The 20,691-nt window shown below is 51.2% G+C and overlaps 1 protein-coding gene across 2 annotated transcripts in view; it reads right to left on the bottom strand.

The window, feature by feature from the left end:
• The window catches only part of ADAMTS2 (ADAM metallopeptidase with thrombospondin type 1 motif 2), a 258,412-nt gene that overhangs the window by 103,586 nt on the left and 134,135 nt on the right, over nucleotides 1–20,691 (bottom strand). For both annotated transcript variants that reach the window (XR_014055962.1, XM_081497756.1), the window contains exon 4: nucleotides 2,230–2,432. Coding sequence is in view for 1 of the 2 variants with exons in the window: in XM_081497756.1 (XP_081353882.1) it covers nucleotides 2,230–2,432 (203 nt within the window). In the remaining variant the exon portion in view is untranslated. The remainder of the gene's footprint in view (nucleotides 1–2,229; nucleotides 2,433–20,691) is intronic.

The raw sequence follows: 20,691 nt of genomic DNA, 5'->3' as shown, positions 1-20,691 counted from the left end.
GTTTTCCTTTACCAGGATTCAGCACTCTAATTCCACCCCAGTCCTTTTGGCCGCTGAGTTGGAGAGCGGTATAATGCTTGAGGAAAAACATATATTTTGAAGGCAGACAAGATTTTATATCTACCAATTTTATAGAGTTAGTGTGAAGATTTCCAAAGATATACATGATAAGTGCCACACAGAATCACATATTAAGATTTCAATATTTGGGGCTTTCCTCGCAGTCAAATAGTTAAAACTCTCCCTTCCAACGCAGGGGGGTGGGCAGGTTCAATCCCTGGTCTGGGAACTAAGATCCCACATGCCTCTCAGCCAGAAAACCAGAACATAAACAACAGAGGCAATATTGTAACAAATTCGATAAAGAGTTTTAAAAAAAGAGCTCAATATTTGTAGCCATCATGGTATTATTATTATTACATTAAAGGTAATTTTCAAAAGTAAGTGAGACTAAGTGTGACAACACTCTCCAAAATAAAACAATATCTGCAAATGTAACAGATGCCAGCCTGCTTTGCAGATGAGGTGGCTGTATTCCAGAGTCAGTGACTTACTTAAGGCAGGTGAAGAGGAAGAGAGGCAGGCAGGCAGGCAGGGGTCTCCTGGTCCAGTGACCAGCTCACTCATATTTTCCCTCTTGCTCCTGACCTATCTCTTCACTGGGGCTCTGGGAGCAGGGTCTTGCCCAAGGGCCAACTGAGTTCCCAGGGGCTCACTATGGCCCAGGAAGCAGAGCAGAGCAGAGCGGACAGGCTGGGGCACACAGCCCTGCTGCTTTATAACTCCCCATCCCCGGGGCTTCCCTGGTTGCCTCCAGCCCCCTGCAAGCCCAGGCTTCCTTCCACAAATCCACTCCTTACACGACACTGTCGTGGGAGGACGCAGGCCCACTACATCTCCCTCCACCCTTCCTGTTCTCCCAGCAGGGCTCAGAGGAGGCACCAGGCAGTGAGGGGAAGGACCTCTGCACCACTGAGGGCAGAGGCAGGACTGCACTCTCTGCAAGGTCAGAACTCTGCACCTTCTGGGGTGGGAGGGGCTGGAATGAGGGGAGGGGCGATGGCTAAACCTGTCTGGAGAGTGATGGGGCAGGTGCACTGTGATGCCATAGGGGGCTTGGGTGGCACACAGTCACTCAGTCAAGGAGCCCAGCCTCACAGGGAGACACGAATACTATCTTCAATCTTTATTTCTTCTGATTACCTCAAGGAGAAACCTCGGATGGGTGTTATTCTGTCTGTCCTCCTCTCTGACACATGCTAATCTCCTTTCTGCAGAGGAGAAAGCAGAGCTGTCTAGCTGGGGCTGAAATTGTTGTTCAGTCGCTCAGTCATGTCGACTCTTTGCGACCCCATGGGTTACAGCACGCCAGGCTTCCCTGACCTTTACCATCTCCCCGAGTTTTCTCAAACTCAGGTCCATTGAGTTGGTGATGCCATCCAACCATTTCATCCTCTGTCATCCCCTTATCACCTTGCATTTTAGTTTCAGATTACCTTTACAATAAAGTGGGCTTCCCTGGTAGCTCAGCTGGTAAAGAATCCACCTGCAATGCAGGAGACCCTGGTTCGATTCCTGGGTCGGGAAGATCCACTGGAGAAGGCATAGGCTACCCACTCCAGTATTCTTCAGCTTCCCTGGTGACTCAGCTGGTAAAGAATCTGCCTGCAATGCGGAAGACCTGGGTTGGATCCCTGGGCTGGATCCCTGGGCTGGGAAGATCCCCTGGAGAAGGGAACAGCTACCCACTCCAGTATTCTGGCCTGGAGAATTCCATAGACTGTACAGTCCATGGGGTCACAGAGAGTCGGACAGTTCTCAGGGACTTTCAGTTTACAATAAAGTGAGGCTGCCTTTGTAAATAATTTTGAGCTTTTAAAAAATCAGTTGATTTATAGGAAAACACATAGCCTACACAATGTGGGTATTATGAAAAATTAAGAAAACTAGTACACAAATGATGAGCGTCTAGAAAATGGCCTTAGCATGTAAATGGCTTTGCCAAGTCAGAATCCCCACCAACATTTGCAGATGAGAAAAGTCAGGCTAAATAAGGTCGACGGGAGGGTCACCTGTTTTACCTGTAGACCCAGAGCCTCCCTGGGACCATTTCACTCACGCCCAGCTCCACCAGGCAACTGTGGCAAGCAGAGGTGCCCTGGCCCGCCTACACCCCCAGCCTCCCAGCCCCACCCCAGTGCCCTCCCCCGCCACTGCACCCCCACTCACGATGTTCATGAGGGTGAGCAGGTACTTCTGCACATGCTCCTTCCCGTGGAACTGGACCACAGAGTCGTCCACCCCCAGCAGGACTTCGATGTTGTAGTCATCGTCGGCAGCATGCCTGCGCACCCTCCGCCTGGAGCTGTTGACTTGCTCCTCCAGAACTCCCAGAGCACGGCTGAGGCTGTCCAGGCTGTCTGCAGAGACCCCTGGAGGAGAGAGGACACGGCCGGTAGCAGCAGTCCAGGCTCAACACGGACACTGCAGCCAGACAAAACCCCACTCAGATGCAACTCGGCCCCTGCAAGATGCCAGTGTGGCCATCAGTGTGCCGTCATCGCAGCACGTAACCGAGGGCAATTCTGTCCCCATTTCACGGAAGAGCAAACTGAGGTTCAGACGGCGCAGTTGTGATGGGCAAGTCAGCTCAGACCCAGTAGCATAGAAACCCACAGCTTGGCCATCCCAGAGGCTGGGTCTGGCATCCAGTGATGAACAGAGAGGAGGGAGCCTGGGTGGACAGAGCCCGCTCTTTTCACCCATTCACATACTCGCCCAGTGCCAAAGGGCAGGTCTCCCAGGTGTTATCAGCCCATTTACAACCGGGGAAATTGAGGCCCAGCCCAGGTGGCATGTGTTTCACAGAGTCTTCCCAGGCAGCTCCCCTCTGGGACTTTTGGCTTGGTCCCTGGCTGAAGCAACGTCCATCCTCTCCCAGCCAGGCCCGCCCACTCCCTCCTGGGCTGGGACCAGCCCATGGGCACCCTTCCCCCGGCCAGACCTGTGCCTGCCCTGGTGCCAGGTGCTGAGGAGACGAGAGGCTGCCTGATAGTCATGCAGAGGCCAGGATGAGCCCCTCACATGGCAACTACTCCACGGTCTGCTGGCCAGGGCTCACTCCAGCCCGCACAGACTAACGCGTGGCTCAGAGCGGGGCAGCCCGTCCAGGGCCTGGGGCCATGCTGAGGGGCCAGGGGCTGCATCCCACCAGGCCAGGACCTCAGGATGCCATTGCATCTTCTGCAGAGCTGCAGCATGTCTCCAATTCCTTCTACTTTCCCACTGGGCCTGGAGCCCCCCATGGACCAGAGATGCTGCCCCCACCTCTCAGGGTTGCAGCTGAGTTGGCTGGGCTGACCTTTAGCATTGCTGGCAGCCACAGACCACACTGCCCAGTAAGTACCAGTGCCAACATCTCTGGAAGCCCCTCACACCCCTGCACGGATCTCTGTGTCCGCACCAGGCCCCTGACCCCAGGGTCTTCCCCTCCTTGGCATTCCCAGTGAGGGGAGAAACAGGTGTGTCTCCGAAACTCTTGCCCTTGGAAGGACCTAGGACATCAGGTTATCATGACATTGCCAAAGAGTCTTCTAGAACAATTCTTCTCACTTGTCCCCTAGGCTCTGGTCTACTGCCTCCTCTGGAGGTACAGCAAGGCAGCCTGTCACCAAGGTCCTGCTCCACCAGTGGGCCCTCTGCATATGTGTCCTTATCCAGTGCTGACAACAGGCCTCTTTGATGGGCATTGACTCCATTTTACAGACAGGAAGACTGACAGAGCCCCCCCAAGCCAGGCAGAAACTCTCTCCTTTACACCTGCTGTCTGTTAGGTTTGGAGCACAAACCTGCCACCTGGTCGCTGACAGACCAAGAAGGAAAAGTGGAGGCAAAGAAGCAGTGGAAGGGGAAGAGCTTCACAGAAAAGAGGAATAAGGTAGGGCTGGGCTGAGTATCTATTGCTATTCCTATACCTCCTGGGGTCCTTGTGTCCCTGCCACAGTTCTGTAGGCCCCCATGTCCCCTCAATATGCACAGGCGCACACACACACACTCCACACACACGCACACATGCACACGGCAGGCACTGCCCAGGGCTGCTCCAGGGACGGCGCCCGTGTAGAGCTAATCCTTCTGCTGGGCTGTCTGAAGATGATTCAGGGCCATCCTGGCTGCTCCCAGGGGAGACACTGGCTACTTAAACCTGACAGAGGGGGTGAGGAATGGCTGCTCTATTTTTACACATTTATTTCTTTGCATTTTCAACAAGCAGGGACAGTTCACCTTCAGAACCACCTTGGGAAGCAGAAAGATGATAATTTTCATAAAAAAAGAACTCTTCCTGAGGAAGAGGCTGGAGGTTCCCCTCTGCCCCTGTCAAGCCAGGGTTCACTCACACGTGGTCCCTGGGCAAAACCAGACCACAAGGGTGCCTGTTAGGGCTGTGTGTTTTTTTAAATACCGCATTTGGTCAACAGTATTTCAAATTTTGAGATTTCATGTTAAAAATGTAGAATAGCCAGCTTGTCTAAGAAATTAGGAAACGGAGTCACTGTAGAGGGGAGGGGGTTTCACACTGTGCTGTGGAGTAATGGCCATGCCTGAGACACGGCACAGAGGCCTTGGTCCCCAGCCCTCCTGGCCGGCTGCCCTCACTGCCCACTTAACCTCTGAAGGCCTCAGCGTGTGCCCCAGACCCTAAACCATGAAGCCACTGTGCAGGGACTTTGCCTGACATTCTCTGAGGAGGGCTCGGGGCTACCATCAGGTCAGGCTGGCTGGGGTACATCTTGTAGTTGCTTCTGTTGAGCAAACTCTGCTTTAACTAAACTGTATGTTACAGGTCCATAAAGATAGCAACGTTTCCTAAGAATGCACGAGAAACATTAATTTCACCACAAGCCTAATTATTGTTATCATTATTATCTCAATCATGATAATTTTGGAGGGTGACTTGGACATTATGTCCTAGAACCACCCCCAAGACCCAGCCCCGGTAGAGATATGCTTGAATTCAAAGGAAAGGGCAGATGAAGGGAGGCAAACGGGGCACCCCAAGCAATTCGAAGGTGACAGCCCTGCCCTGCAGTGAGGTCCCTGGGAGCCCCAGCCCTGATCAGCCCTAGCAGAGCACAGGGAGCCGCCCCCAGACCCAGGGCCACGTGAGCGCTGACGGGATCCGGCAGCCAGGCTGACGCTCTGCTTTGTCATTCTTGGACGTCTCCCAGCTTTCCTACAGTGGGCCCAACCCTAAAGGCTAGGCCACGTGGAGATCCCAGCCGTGCCCTGGTGCCCGGGTCCTAGCAGGCCTGCCCCTCAGGTTGAGAGTCCTGTTCAGGTCCTCAGTGGGCTGTTCTCGATTACTTGCAACCAAGCCCAGCCTCAGGGCCTGTCCGCCTGCACAGGGCTGCCTGTCCGGTCTACAGGCCTCAGCGCCTCTCGGGCCCCTCTCCCTCCTCCCCTTGCAGCTCCTGCATGCTTGTAAGTGGCCAAGCCTCAGTGACCCAGAGCTTATCCAGCCCTGTGCTGGACCCCTCATTACCGGCCAGGCCTGGACACTGAGCAATCAGCACTGCCCATCTCCTGCCGAGGACAGAGGACAATCTGTCCTGGCTCCTGACACAGTCGCCCTCTGCACACAGCCTCCCACACAGGGAGAAGTCTCCAGTCCCTCTGGGGGGTTGATCCATGGTAGATGGGAGCAGACTGGACCCCAGCAGGCCGAGGCTGCCCTGAGTGGAGGTGTCTGTGGCAGGACCCTATCTTTTCAATGGGTAACCATGGGCATTCCCTGTCCTGGGGGCACCCTTCTGGTTAGCTTCTGTCTCAGGCAAAGGATGATACAACAGGAAGCCTCCAAAAGCTGTCCCCCATTTGAGTGTCTCTACAGGAGAGCAGACAAAATTCCTCAAAGCAGTCTGTGGACAGGATGGAAGAAGGGGACGCAGAATTGCATCCAGGAAACCCTGAAGTGCCTGCCCTCCAGGGGAGCAAGCAGGTCACAGCAGCCAAGCTCACCCACAGTGCCTGGATCACAGGACCCTGCCCGGCTCCCGCTGCCCCTGCAGCCTGGTATGGTGGGGCGTGTGCACAGCCCTTCAGATTGACAAACCTCCACTACGGTCTAGCCATCCAATCCTCAGCAAGTAGGAGGCTCCTCACCATCCTCATTACTGTCTCATTTGAGCATCAAGGAGCCTCAGGAAGATAAAGTGATGCAGACAAGTCACACCACAGAGGAGGGGCTGGGACCCAGCCCAAGCCACAGCATCCAAAGTTGTTGATGAGCCCTGGAGTGGCCTGTGTATCTCACCAGCAGCAAGAGATGGTGTGGGGAAATCGAAATTGGGAGAAAGAAGCAAGCGTGTTTAGTTCAGAGAAGAGCAATCCCAGAGACCTGAGTCTATAAATGCCATGGGAGCACCATGCAGCAGGTGTGGGTTCAAGGGTGCCTGGATGCTGGCTGTCCCTGTGCAAATCCCATGCCCAGGCCTTCGCTGCACTTATCTCTCCTGCGATGCCCTTTCTGCTGCTGCTGCTCCTGCCCAAATTTAGCCTTCCTATCAGGTCCAGCAGGAGGCCCCCCAAAAGGTCCACAGGGAACAGAGCTCACAGGCCTCTGCCTCCTGCACTGGACGTGGTCCCCATCTGCCTCCCCCAAGGACACACCTACAAGGGGAGGAGGGGCACAGAGCCTTGAGAAGCCACTTCCCAGTGGGGAAGACTGCTGTCCCTTCTCCAGAAAATGATCTTCCCCTCATTCCTCACTGGACCTACTCCCTCTCATCCTCCAGGTGTCAGCTGAAATGTTCTCTCCCCAGGGGGACTTGCCTTGTTTCGTCCTAAATTAAAATAGGCTCTCTCTTCCCCCAGTGTCTCCTTGACAGCATCCTGTTTTCCTCCTTCATGGAATGTACCACTATCTGCAGCTTGAATCTCATTTACGAATTTGCTTAGGCATTACCTGTTCACTCCACTTGAAGGAGACCCCCTTGGAAGACAGGGGCCAAATGTCTTGTATGCCTTGGTACCCCACAGATATACACATGTACCCAGGTACCACACAGCAAGGCTGTGAGGGCAGGAGCCACCATAGAGATACAATGGGAGGAAGCAGAGACCCAGCAGTGGGTAAGTGGGGGAAGGGGGTGCCTCTGGGAGTACACTGCCCTAGTACCTGCCCTAGTACCTGCCCTAGAAGGAGGGCAGGCACAGCAGGGCCAGGAAGCCCAGGCTTGGGATGGGGGGAGCGGGCAGCAAGAGCAAAAGTAAGGCGACTGGCAAAGAAGCATGAGCTGGCACAAGATCCTGCTGTAAATTGCTTATACAAGGTGTAACTAAAACAAAATTACCCAGAAATTAAAACAAATGGGGCAAAGAGAGAGTTACATGTAATTGCCAACAAAACAGAACCAGGCATAATGATATTTACTAGATAAAATACAATCTGACATTAAAGGTACAAACTGATCAACAATTCATTGAAAAGATATAAAAGATATGAAATTTCATTCACCTAACAGAGCTTCAACCTGATACAGGAAAAATAGGCAAAGCCACAGTTCTATGTACATTTTAATATATTTACTCCAGAAAACAACAGATGAATTGGGTAAAACATTAGGCAGGATTTGAATTACTGTGCGTGCTCAGTCACATCTGGCTCTTTGTGACCCCATCGACTGTAGCCCGCCAGGCTATCCATGGGATTTTCCTGGCAAGAATACTGAAGTGGATTGCCATGCCCTCCTCTAGGGGATCTTCCCAACCCAGGAGTCGAACTTGCATCTCTTGTCTCCTGTACTGCAAGCAGATTCTTTACCACTAATCCACCAGGGAAGCTCTGAATTACTGTAGAAGATCTGAATTACTAAAATAACCTAATGTTTAAGCCCAACAACCAGAGAATGTGTCCTGTTCAAGCACAAGTTCCAAATTTCACTTACATTAGGACAAAAGGGAGACTCAAAAATCATGCCCACAGCTGCTATCATAGAGCAAAATCAAAGAAAACAAGAAGGAAAGCCCTCAAACCCTAAACACCAGAAATTAAAAACACCTTTCTAGTAAGCCTAGACTAAATAGAGAACATACATTCTAATTGTTGGCTCAAGTAGAAAACTTGAATAAATCTCAGAAAAAATGAAAAAAAAAAAAAAGCAGTCAAAGAAAAGCTCAGAAGGTTTTATAGAAGAGTTTTACCAAACCTACAAGAAATAGTTAATTCTCATCCTCCATAGAATCAGTATGCAAACATCAATACCTTTCTTGTACATAACAGAAATCAGCTAGGAAACAGAATGGGAAAAGAGGCTTATCGACTATAAGAATAAACCCCACAAAATATCTAGATGTAAACAAAAATAAGGAATGTAGAAAGATTACACAAAGAGTAATACAATATGGTCAAAACTAAGGCAACCTCAGTAATTGGAGACACAATGACACTATCCTGGACTGCAAGCTGATTCTCTTCCAAATTAATCTATAAATTTAACACAATCTCCATTAAAAAAAAGTGTTAAAATCTAACAATATAGTTCCAAAGTTCAACTGGAAGACTACATATGGGAGATTAGCTGGGAAAAATATTAAAAAGGAATAATAACAGGAAATATTTACCTTTCAAAATTTCAGAACACATTACAAAATAACATTAATTAGATCATAGTGGTATGAGTGTTATGAAAGACAGATCATGGAACTGAATACAAAGTCTAAACACAAATCTAAGCATAGAAGGGACCTTAGGTAAAAATGGTACATTAAACACATACATCCAATTTTGCTCCTCCTTGGAACCCCATTGTAACTTTAGTAAAGGGACGATTTTTTTTTTCTTAAATCACAAGCAAACAAGGACAGGGGGAGCAGGAGAGGAAAAAAATAACAGAACTGTTGTAGGCTGGAAAGCAGATGGCTACATGACAATGGACTTAGTATGTCTGAGAAGCTGGCCAGATGCTTCCAGTTTGCATTGCAGAATCCTCCAAAGGCACCAAGTACCTCTGGAAGTGGGATGATGAGTGGATTGAAATAAAGGCTAGTTGATGGCTAATGCCAAACCCCTTTCTCACACCCTGCATCCTAGTAACAGCCCATTAACTAATTCTGCATTGGTCTGGAAGCTCATTCTCTTTCAAGAAGATCTCTGGGCTGCAGGCACCAGGTGTAGCTGAGAGCATAGGTACCATGCTAAAAAGGAGGATGAAATGAATGCTGAGACACCAGCCTACTTCCACAATCCACTCCCAGAATGTTGGTAGTCAAGCCTTTATCCCTCAGGCAGAAAGCTGGAAGGAGGCTTCTCTAGGGAATATGACCAAAGACCAAAAGGCAATATTACTGTCCATGGCTCCCCCTACTACCTGCATCGAGCTCCCAGTCACCTCTTTTCTTGCCCAGGCTTACACATGAACAGCCAGCCAAGGATCTCCAGCTCTCCAGGGTAAGCCCCAGACTCCACAGATGGAGATCAAGAAAGAGCGCAACAATCCAAATGAGGCGAATAGAGGAGACAGAGACTACCTAGGAAGGTGGGGAAACCTATTATTAGTGACCCCCGAGAGCTAGAAGGAAATACTGCATCCACTGAACAAGAACAAAATGAGATCAATCAAAAGGATTCTTTGGAATTAAAAACATTTCAGCAGAAATAATAAATTCAGTGAAAGGATTATGAAGACAAAGTTGAGAATCTCCCAGAAAGTAAAGCAGTAAGACCAAAAGGCTTGAACTATCAGGAAAAAAAGATAAGAAAATTGGAGGACCCGATCAAAGATGTATCGTCCATATACTAGGAACTCCATAAAGAAAGGAGAAAACAGAGAGGAAATAACAAATGAAATTATTCAGGAAAATTGCTACAACTAAAAGGTGCTCCCAGACTGAAAGGGCCCAGCTAGCACCCAACACAGTAGATGAAAACACACCAGCCCCACTGCACATCATGAAATTTCAGAACACCAGTAAGATTATACAGACTTTCACAGAGACTAAGAGAGGGTCAAGAGGAAAAAGTTACAGAAGAACCGGAAGTACAGAACTGGAAGCAGAATGGCTTTAGACTTCCCCAAACCAGCAGTAGCTCAGTTGGTAAAGAATCTGCCTGCAATGCAGGAGACTGGTTCTATTCCTGGGTCAAAAAGATGCACTGGAGAAGGTATAGGCTACCCACTCCACTATTCTGGCCTGGAGAATTCCACGGACTGTATGGTCCACGGGGTCGCAAAGAGTTGGACATGACTGAGCGACTTTCACTTTCACTTTCAAACAAGCATTAGATGCAGTAGAGCAAATGGAGAAGATAACTTTCCCACGGATGACCTCCCTGCGCAGGTGGTGCCCAGGACTCTGGGCCTGGCCCACCACCCCCGCAGGAGTCTGCCCTGGTGGCAGAAGGAGAGCTGGGCTGGCCTCTGACCCCAGTCTAGTTCCCTAAGTGCCATTCTCCCCTTCTTCACAATATGGTAGTTTCTGCTCTGCAGGGAGGTAGAGAGATTTGAGCTTCAGGGGCTCCTGAACACTGGGGCAGAGAGACTGATTGATTGGTTCTCATCCACTCAGGTTCCTCCACCCACATGCCAGGGGTGTGAAAGCTGCTCATGAGCAACAGGCAGTCCTAGGGGAACCCGGAAGGTGCACTGGCATTAGAGTTCACAGCCTAATAAAGGGATCATAAGAAAGCATTTAGCTGAACTTCTAGCACCTTTATGACTTCATTTTCATCATCCCAGGTCACCGATTGGACTGGAACTGGTTTCTGCTTAGGTGCGAAGCCACGATTTGATTTTTTCCTCCTTTATCTAAACAGTTGTCCCAACACCATTAAAAAAAAAAAAAAAAAAAAGACATGTATCTCCACAACCAGCTTTCTCTACTTTCCCCTTGCAATGAGCAACCACTCTAAGATAATCAAAGGGCACTCTTTGGTTAGGGTGTTTTTGCAAAGTCAGTGCTGCTCTTTGACTGTGTTTGTTTTTAATTGACAAACAGTGCCGCGCTGTGTCTCATCCTGTTTCCTTCTGCACCACTCCCCACTTCAAGATCTGTCTGTCTATGTGGATGTCAAACGTCAAGCCTGTGTGGAGTGCAGCTGCCAGATTTGCCCCTCATGTCCACTGATGACACCTAGGTTTCTGCCAACTCCTCCCAGCCTACCCAAGCAGCATTGCCAGGAACAGCTTTCAGTCTCCTCCTGAGAGACCTGTGTGACTGTGACCATCTGTGTGCCTAGTTCGGGGGGGGGGGAAGAGCCCCCAGGGCAAGGGTCAGTTCAAGAAGGGGACTGAGATGTTCTAAGGACACCCTGTGTGTTTAGGATGTAGACTTGAGAGTGAAATTACTGAGTCAACAGACTCTTGGAATCATTGAGTAAGGATTGCCAGATTTCCAGGATGTCCACACCTGTTCCACTTCCACTTACCAAATCATCCAGTTTTGAATTGCTGCCCTGTCGTCTACTAATTTTATTTACCGTTTTATTATTTGATCAGCTATTTAATATATATACATATATATATATATATATAAATGAATATCAAAGGTGATTAATATTAAAACAAAAGGCAAGCACACACCAGCCACGCAAGGAAAGGGCAGCACTGCCTCCAGCAGGAGGAGGCTCCTGGAGGAGATGAATGGAGCAGCCTTGGGTCATGGTTGGTATGGCTTCCGTTTCTCTGGGAAGTGACAAGGCCCTTTCTGGGGAACTCGTGAACAAGGTCACAGTGAGTCTTGAGAAACACAGGCCTCTCCTCAGACTGAGGTGTTGACCAGGTGCTGGACATGCTCCAGGATTCCGGCCCAGCTCTCCTTCTGCAAGCAGTGCAGGCCCCTGCAGGGGCAACGGGCCAGGCCCAGACTCCTGAGCACCAGCAGCCTGGAGAAGCACAACGGTGCCACCAGCCAGGGGAGGTCATCTGGGGGAAGGTCATCCTCTCCATTTGTTAATGACTGAGAAACAAGCCCTCTGTGACTGCAAATTCCCCTAAAGACGATCATTAAGATAAAATATGTTTATGTAGAAGCATAATTAGGACACGGCAAAAGCCCTGTTTGGAAGCCAGCAGGCTCTTCAGAAAGAGGCTCAGCCCCACGGGGGCCGTCAGCTCAGAGCCCCACTGGGGAGCTTTATTAAAAGAAGCTCATTAGGATTATCTCATCCCAGCCCTTTATAACTTTATTACCAAATCAGAATTCATTTTTACAACTCTGGCAGACAAAGCCCATCCAGTGTCATTTTTCTGACTCAAGGTGGAGGGGAGGAGCAGGTGGGGCAGCTGGGGCCTGACCAGTGTCTTGGCGCCCGTCCACCAGGGCCACATCTGTAACGGCTGCCCCGAGTCTGACACAAGGGCTGGGAGATGCGCAAACTGCCTGGAGTCCAGAACTGCTTACCCTTGTAGCACTTTCATGGGGGGAGTGGGAGCTCATGAGAATGGGGAAGGAGCTGCCCCTGGAGCATGTCCTCCCAGAGATGGAGCAATAGTGCTCCTCGTGGTGGACATGAGACACCTGGCCTCCCCAGCACCCCCTGCCCTGCTGGAGGTGAATGGAGCCACCTACAGCTGTGCTGCATGGCACCCCCCCCCTTTCTCCAGGAGCTGCTCCCTGGTTTTTCTTTGGTGAACCACCACTCCCTCCCAGTCCACAAGGGGAGTCAACGCTGCTGGATCCTCAGGTCCAGGAGCACCCACGTGGCCCAAGCAGGCCAAAGAACCCTCGTGCCAAACATTTGTTAGAGTCTCTGGGAAGACATGTCCTCCTTTCTCTCTGCTGGGAGTGCTGAGGTGTACAAAGGGGGCCAGCGGCTGTGGGGCACCACCTCCTTCCAGGAGAAGCAGAGCAGGGAGAGGAAGGGAATTGGTGATGCCCTTTAGGTCCTAATTTCAGCCGTACCTGAAGCTGATATACCTCTGGACTCTCCAGCTCTTTGAGTCGATTCATTTGGATTTCTGTCTTGAAAGCACAAGAGTCCTAACATGCTCCCCCCTCAACACACACACACACACACACACACACACACACTGGCCTAAGCTAGACACCATGTTTTGGTTTTATAACCAGAGCACCATCAGGCTGTTGGCATCACATGGTGCTGCTCTGTTGCAACTCCTATCTTTAGAGAGGCCCCAGGGTAGCTGGGGTAGAGAAAGCCCACCGTGGATTTAAGGTACATGGCCAAGAGAAAGGGGCCAGGGTCTGCCTCAGTCCCTCACAGATGCTTGGAAGGATCTCAGTCCTTGGAGGTAAGGGTGCCCATGCAAGTGTCGAGGCCACTGAGAGACTAGGCCCAAACCCGTGGGGCCACCCAGCGTGGCTGGACCTGGGGCCTGAATCTGTAGCCATCACACAGGAAGCCCCAAACACCCTGGGCCCGCTCTGCACCCCCACACCGGCTGAATGGCCTCAGCTCCTCTGCATCCACTTGCTTGCCCTGAACCGTGCTCCAGGTGGCTTCTGAAGCCCACCTGGGCCCAGGAACACACGAGGCTTCTTTAGGAACCAGGCCCCTGGGGTCCAGGGGCTGACAGCCCTGCCGCAGGGAGGTCTTGCACATGGTCAAGGCAGGCAGGTCCCTAAAACCGGCCTCAGTCTCCAGGGCACCAAACACCCTCTCTGCTGCGGTCAGCTGAGGGAAGGGAAACTGGCCCTGAGTTACCGCTACACTGCCACTCCCCAGCACTCAGCAGCCAGATGGCGGGATACAATGGAGAGGCTGGCAGATCGCTTAATGAAAATATTTACTGTGAACTTCAGAACAAAACACAGACACCCACAGGTCCCAACAGAAGGGAGGATTCCCTGGGATTTCGCTTTGAATGTAGAGGAAGTGAGAGGCTGGCAAGTGGGGTGCTGACGGCCAACGTCAAGGGACCACAGTCCTCACAGTTTCTACCCTGGCACAGCTTGTACAAGTGTGTCACTAACAGGGACATCCCTGTTGACAGCTCCATATGCGTTCCAGATCCTAGATTTGGACATCCAGCTCTCTGGAAGGCCCTCAGGCATCCACACTCGGAATTCCAGGACAGAGTGCCTCCTCTACCGCCATCCCACCCCTTCAGCTGCACTGCCCACTGGGGGCTATGGCACCTGCAGCCACCAGGCCCCCAGTAGGAACAGGGCCTGGTTTTCCCCCACTCACAGAGTCAGCTCCATCCTCATCCTAAAGGTCTCTGAATTTGCCACCACCCCCATCCCTCTGTGATTGCCTTAGCTCATGCTAGGAACCAGCCACTCAGTCTTTGGATTCTCCAATCCAAGTTCAAGGCATTTTTCTCCAGCTGCCAACCTGTTTCTCCCCGTGGGCTTTTCATCTTTTCAGATATGGAGCCCCATGTCTTGCAGGGTGGGCAAGGACACTGCAGGGTGGTGGTCCCAGTGCTCTGAGAGGAGCCTGGTGCCAACAGATGCTGCGGGTGCAGGAGGCTGCACAGCCCTGCTCCAGGCCCTCTCGTGCCAGGCCATGATCGTTGATGCAGGAGCTCTCAGCCACCTGTCCAAGCCCCCACCCTCAAGACTGGGGGATTACTCTCCTGGCTGCACCTGGAGCCCAGCACACAGAGGGGCTGGGGCGAGGACAAAGGGCTCCTCCTTGTTGATGCTGGGACTCAGGATGGCAGTGCAGGAAGGACCACATCCTAGCACCAAACCAGCTTCCCAGGATGGAGACGAGAGTTCTCCAGACACCCCCATGAGCAGCATGACGGGAAAATGATGATGAAGATGACACTGGTGACATGGGGGCTTTATGGACATCTCTTATTCACGCTTCACAGCAGCCCCATGGAGCAGGGCTTGCCTCCCTCCTGTGCGGATAGGGGGACAAGCCCAGGAAAGTCATGGTCCAGCCATCACCTCACAGAGCAAAGGGAGCAGGTAAGGTGTCTGACTCAAGGATCCAGCCCACTGCACCTGAGCCCTGGACAGCGCCCCTCAGAGCCAGCTGCACTGGGGCTGGTTAACAAGAGGCAACTGAAAGGGCTGGGGGTCCCTCGCCAAGCTGGAGACCTCGTCCCAGAGCCACACATACCAGGACCCTGTAGCACAAAGACCCACACTCCACCCCACCACATCCACTCAAAGCCCACGGTGTGGGACTCCAACAAGGACCCAGCGAGGCAGGATGGCATTTCCATGGCAGCAAAAAGTAGCCTTAGTTGCTCAGCACCCCTTCCCATCTCACTCTTTGTGTTGTTGTTCTGCTCTGAACTGGAACTTTTAGATGTTCTCCATGAGAGTGTGTGCTGGATGGTAGGGAGGCACTGAGGGCCCATATTCAGGGCCATCACGTTCAGTGGTGCCCTGCACAGTTCTGGGGGAAAGGGGTGCCCTTCCAACGGAGGGACTCCACTTATAAGTGCATGCTTGAGGGGAGCACAAACACTGCAGGACTAACACTTTAAAACCTTTCCATGAGGACTTTCCTATTGGTCCAGTGATTAAGAATCCACCTGCCAATGCAGGGGACGTGGGTTCAATCCCTGGTCCAGGAAGATACCACATGCCGCGGGGCAACTGAGCCCGTGTGCCACAACTGCCGAGCTCCCATTCTAGAGCCCGCCTGCCACAATTGCTGAGCCTGCATTCTAGAGCCCCCATTCTAGAGCCCGCACGCCGCAGCTGCCGAGCCCCCATTCTAGAGCCCTCATTCTAGAGCCCGCGCGTCGCAGCTGCCGAGGCCGCATTCTAGAGCCTGCGTGCCGCAACTGCGAGCCCCCATTCTAGAGCCCGTGTGCCACAACTGCCGAAACCCACTCACCCTAGAGCCTGTGCTCAGCAACAAAAGAAGCCGCAGCAAAGAGATCTTTGCACACGGCAAACTAGAGCGTAGCTCCCACTCAGAGAAGAGCCTGCACACAGCAATGGAGACCCAGAACAGCCAAAAATAAATAAATTAAAAAATTAAAAAAGAATCCTTTCTGGGGACCTCCCTGGCAGTCCAGTGGTTAAGACTCTACACTCCCATTGCAGGGGGCACAGGTTTGATCTCTGCTCAGGGAACTAAGATCCCACACGCTGCACAACTCAAAAAAACCAAAACCAAACAAACAAACAAAAAAAACTTTCCATGGACTGAGCAGAAAAATAGAAAGATTCTGAAGATCCCAGCTTGGGCGAGGCTGAGGGAGCAGGGATTTCTGACCAGAGAGATGACCGGCTGCCTGATGTTCCTCGTGTCCGCCCTATTCAGGGTCTGCTCAAAGAGCACAGCCAATGACCAGGGACTGCCTCTGCTGCCCTCGTGCATGGGGCCAGAAGCGCAGTGGGCAGGCCTGGGGGCTGAGGCCTTTCTACTGACATCCAGGAGACACATGGGACTCTCCACACCCACCGCCTCTGGGTGGGCAAGGGACACCTGCAGGAGGGGGCACTTTGGGTCAGCTCAGAGAAGTGCTCCACACAGAGCTCATGTGCATCCTGTCTTGAACACTGCTGACCCAGGAACAGGGAGCCCTGAGCCCCCAGCTTCCCTGCAAGTCCCAGGGACATATCAGCCCTCCCCACTAGGCAGGCTCAGCCTTCCTTTCTGGACTTTTTCCATCCACCACCAGCAAGAGACCTACCTCTGCCATGGGTAAATCGCAGGGTGCAGACTGAGGAGACGGTGCTGAAAGGCCCCCAGTTCAGCCCACTGAGGACCCCAGCCATACCAGAAGTGGTGTGCAGGTATGCCTGCAGAAGCTGACTTTTCCTCTGCTGCCTTTCTGTGTGAGCTCAGTGGGTTCAAAAGCCTGTAGGGCTGGGGGGAACAATGATTAGTATTGATGAACATATCCCTCTCCTGTGGTGCTCCTTGCCTCAAAAGGCCACATCCTGCGGTCACCAAGAGAGACCTGGAGACCTGGGGCCGCTGCACTTCCACCGTGGCCAGGAAGGGACACTGCCTGGGCTCCCTACACAGAACCAGGCCTCCCATCAGACGACAGTGTTGATGGGGCTTAATTTGATCAGCCTCATCTGAAGAAGAGAGGAAATGAGAAATCAGAGCAAGTGCTGAACGCTGTAAATGTAGCTTGTGACATAGCCTCACAGGGGCCTTTCCTAACCGACGGGTGAGGAGGCGGAGGCTGCACTCCAGGCCTGAGTCCATGGCCACGGAGGGCTGCCCTTCCTGCAGAGAGGATGGCACAGGGCCAACTCACCAGGGCCCTGGCTGCCCTGGACACTCCAAGGGCTCTCAGGACAGGCCAGTGGCTGGGCGGGTGGAGACTGCAAGAATCATCACAAACTTGAACATGTTTGGGGTTTCCTTTCCTGATTTGAAGGCAGATGTGACCCCGCCAGGGTCAGTGCAAGTCAGCTCCTGGAACACAGTGCCCTGGCCTGGCCCCACCAGGCACCCAACCAGCCTGGCACACAGACACCACAGGGGCTGCTGACACCTGCTTCTCCCATCTCCTGCAGCGCCAGGCAGGGCAGGGAAGGCCGTTTATGACCCTGCCCCGGCCCAGCTGCCGGTCTCCGTTTGCTGGCTTCTCCCACCCTTGAAGCTTGCACACACTGCTCCCTGGGGCAGAAACATCCAGAGCGCCAGACTTAGCTGCCACTGTCTGCCTGGCAAATCCTGCTCCTCCTTGAAGGTCCAGCCCCAACCTTCCTCCTGTTTGGGAAGTTTCTGACTGGCTGCCCTTCCCCATGCCATCCACCTGGCCCCCCAAATCTGTGTTTTCATTCCTTCCTTCGTTCCTCCACTCCTCCAGTATTTCAGTCCCAGTGATCTGGGATAGACTCCTTTCATCTGAAGAATCACCCCCATGACAGCCCTCTGGGGCTACATCACCTTCACAGACTTGCTGACTTGCTTTCACTTGTTCCTTGACACACATTTGCACGTGTGCACACAAGCTCACACACTCACAATCATGTGCTTACCACACATTCACACATGCTCATTTACAACACACACACTCTGTGGGGAATTCCTGGAAGATTGAGGCCCCCTTGGACCTCTCACAGGGCTTGGCAAAAATAAATCAATAACCCGGGGGCCAAAACCACTTGTTGGATACATGGAAAACAACTGTCTTTCTTATGATACATCTGAGCAAACTGAGGCTGAGAGAGCCTAAGGGGCTGCAGGCATGGCAGCAGCCATGGCAAGTATTTCCTCAGGAGGAGCAGTTGCAGGGAGTACCTTGAAGGGAGGTGTGTCTACCGCTTTCCCCGTTGTGGGGATGATGCGCGGTGTGGCTGGGAGGTTAGGGGCCGTGTGTTCACGCCCGCTTGGCCATGCAGCTGGTGCTGTTGCTACTGATCTTCCCTCTTCTCCTGGGGAAGCAGTTGCCAAGCTGCTAGCACATCCCAGCGCCCTGCGGGAGCCGTCTGAGAACACACCGTCGGGCCCAGCCACAAGGCAGGCGGCACTCCAAAGAGCCCCTCACTGCGGCTCCCCAGCCCTGGGGTCCTAGCTGTGCCAGGGCTGTGCAGGGCAGGCAGGTGGCTAGGCTGGGTGTGTTACCACGTCCCTTTCTCTCTTTGACCCAGACACACGCCGTTTACATATTGAACACAGAGAAATAGTCTGCATTTCCGGAAAGAGATATATTCTCCCATTTTTCCTGGAAACAGGGGGACTTCTTGGCTTATCTTTTGTTTTTTTTTCACTCTTAACTGAGAAATATCTCTCTCCTAAGAGAAGCCAGGTGGAAATGTTGACTTGGGCCAGGGACAAAAGGGCAAAGCAGGAGTGGGGTGGGGGAGGAGGAGGAGTGGAATGGTGGAAGGCAGTGGCTAGGAGTGTGTAGGTCTGTGTTACTGGGCCTTATGTTTATAAAGAAGTATGAAATCTGGATTTGCATGTGAAGTCTCTGTTCTGTAGATCAGGCAGCTCAGTCACTCAGTCATGTCCGACTCTTTGGGACCCCATGGACTGCAGCACCCCAGGCTTCTCTGTCCATCACCAACTCCCAGAGCTTGCTCAAACTCATGTCCATTGATTTGGTGATGCCATCCTACCATCTCATCCTCTGTCGTCCCCTTCTCTTCGCACCTTCAATCTTTGCCAGCATCAGGGTCTTTTCCAATGAGTCAGTTCTTCGCGTCAAGTGGCCAAAGTGTTGGAGTTTCAGCTTTAGCATCAGTCCTTCCAATAGATTTTCAGGACTGATTTCCTTTAGGATGGACTGGTTGGATCTCCTTGCAGTCCAAGGGACTCTCAAGAGTATTCTCCAACACCACACTTCAAAAGCATCAATTTTTAGGAGCTCAGCTTTCTTTATAGTCCAACTCTCACATCCATACATGACTACTGGAAAAACCATAGCTTTGACTAGATGGACTTTGTTGGTAAAGTAATGTCTCTGCTTTTTAATATGCTGTCTAGCTTGGTCATAGCTTTTCTTCCAAGGAGCAAGCGTCTTTTCATCTCATGGCTGCAGTCACCATCTGCAGTGATTTTGGAGCCCAGGAAAAAGTCTGTCATTGTTTCCATTGTTTCCCATCTATTTGCCATGAAGTGATGTGAACGGATACCATGATTTTAGTTTTCTGAATGTTGAGTTTTAAGCCAGCCATTTCACTCTCCTCTTTCACTTTCAACAAGAGGAGAGGCTCTTTAGTTCTTCTTCGCTTTCTGCCATAAGGGTGGTGTCATCTGCATATCTGAGGTTATTGATATTTCTCCTGGCAATCTTGATTCCAGCTTGTGTTTCATCCAGCCTGGCATTTCACATGATGTACTCTAAATATAAGTTAAATAAGTAGGGTGACAATATACAGCCTTGACATACCCCTTTCCTGATTTGGAACCAGTCCATTGTTCCATGTCCAGTTCTAACTGTTGCTTTTGACCTGCATACAGATTTCTCAGGAGGCAGGTAAGGTGGTCTGGTATTCCCATCTCTTGAAGAATTTTCCACAGTTTGTTGTGATGCATACAGTCAAAGGCTCTAAATAGTCAATAAAGCAGAAGTAGATTTTTTTTTGGAGCTCTCTTGCTTTTTCGATGATCCAACGGATGTTGGCAGTCTGATCTCTGTTCGTTTCCAAGGCAAACCATTCAATATCACAGTAATCCAAGTTTATACCCCAACCAGTAATGCTGAAGAAGCTGAATTTGAACGGTTCTATGAAGAACTACAAGACCTTCTAGAACTAACACCTAAAAAAGATGTCCTTTTCATTATAGGGGACTGGAATGCAAAAGTAGGAAGTCAAGAAATACCTGGACTAACAGGCAAATTTGGCCTTGGAGAACAAAATGAAGCAGGGCAAAGACCAACAGAGTTTTGTCAAGTGAACGTACTGGTCATAGCAAACACCCTCTTCCAACAACACAAGAGAAGACTCTACACATGGATATCACCAGATGGTCAATACCGAAATCAGACTGATGATATTCTTTGCAGCCAAAGACGGAGAAGCTTTATACAGTTAGCAAAAACAAGACTAGGAGCAGACTGTGGCTCCGATCATGACCTCCTTATTGCCAAATTCAGACTTAAATTGAAGAAAGTAGGGAAAACCACTGGACCATTCAGGTATGTTCTAAATCAAATCCCTTATGATTATACAGTGGAAATGACAAATAGACTCAAGGGATTAGATCTGATAGACAGAGTGCCTGAAGAACTATGGACAGAGGTTCGTGACATTATACAGGAGGCAGGGATCAAGACCATCCCCAAGAAAAAGAAATGCAAAAAGGCAAAATGGTTGTCTGAGGAGACCTTACAAATAGCTGAG

Source organism: Giraffa tippelskirchi, chromosome 6, assembly GCF_054371585.1.
Source record: "Giraffa tippelskirchi isolate mGirTip1 chromosome 6, T2T-mGirTip1v1.2.pri, whole genome shotgun sequence".
In the NCBI taxonomy this organism is placed as follows: domain Eukaryota; kingdom Metazoa; phylum Chordata; class Mammalia; order Artiodactyla; family Giraffidae; genus Giraffa; species Giraffa tippelskirchi.
This window is presented reverse-complemented; position numbering and strand designations above follow the sequence as displayed.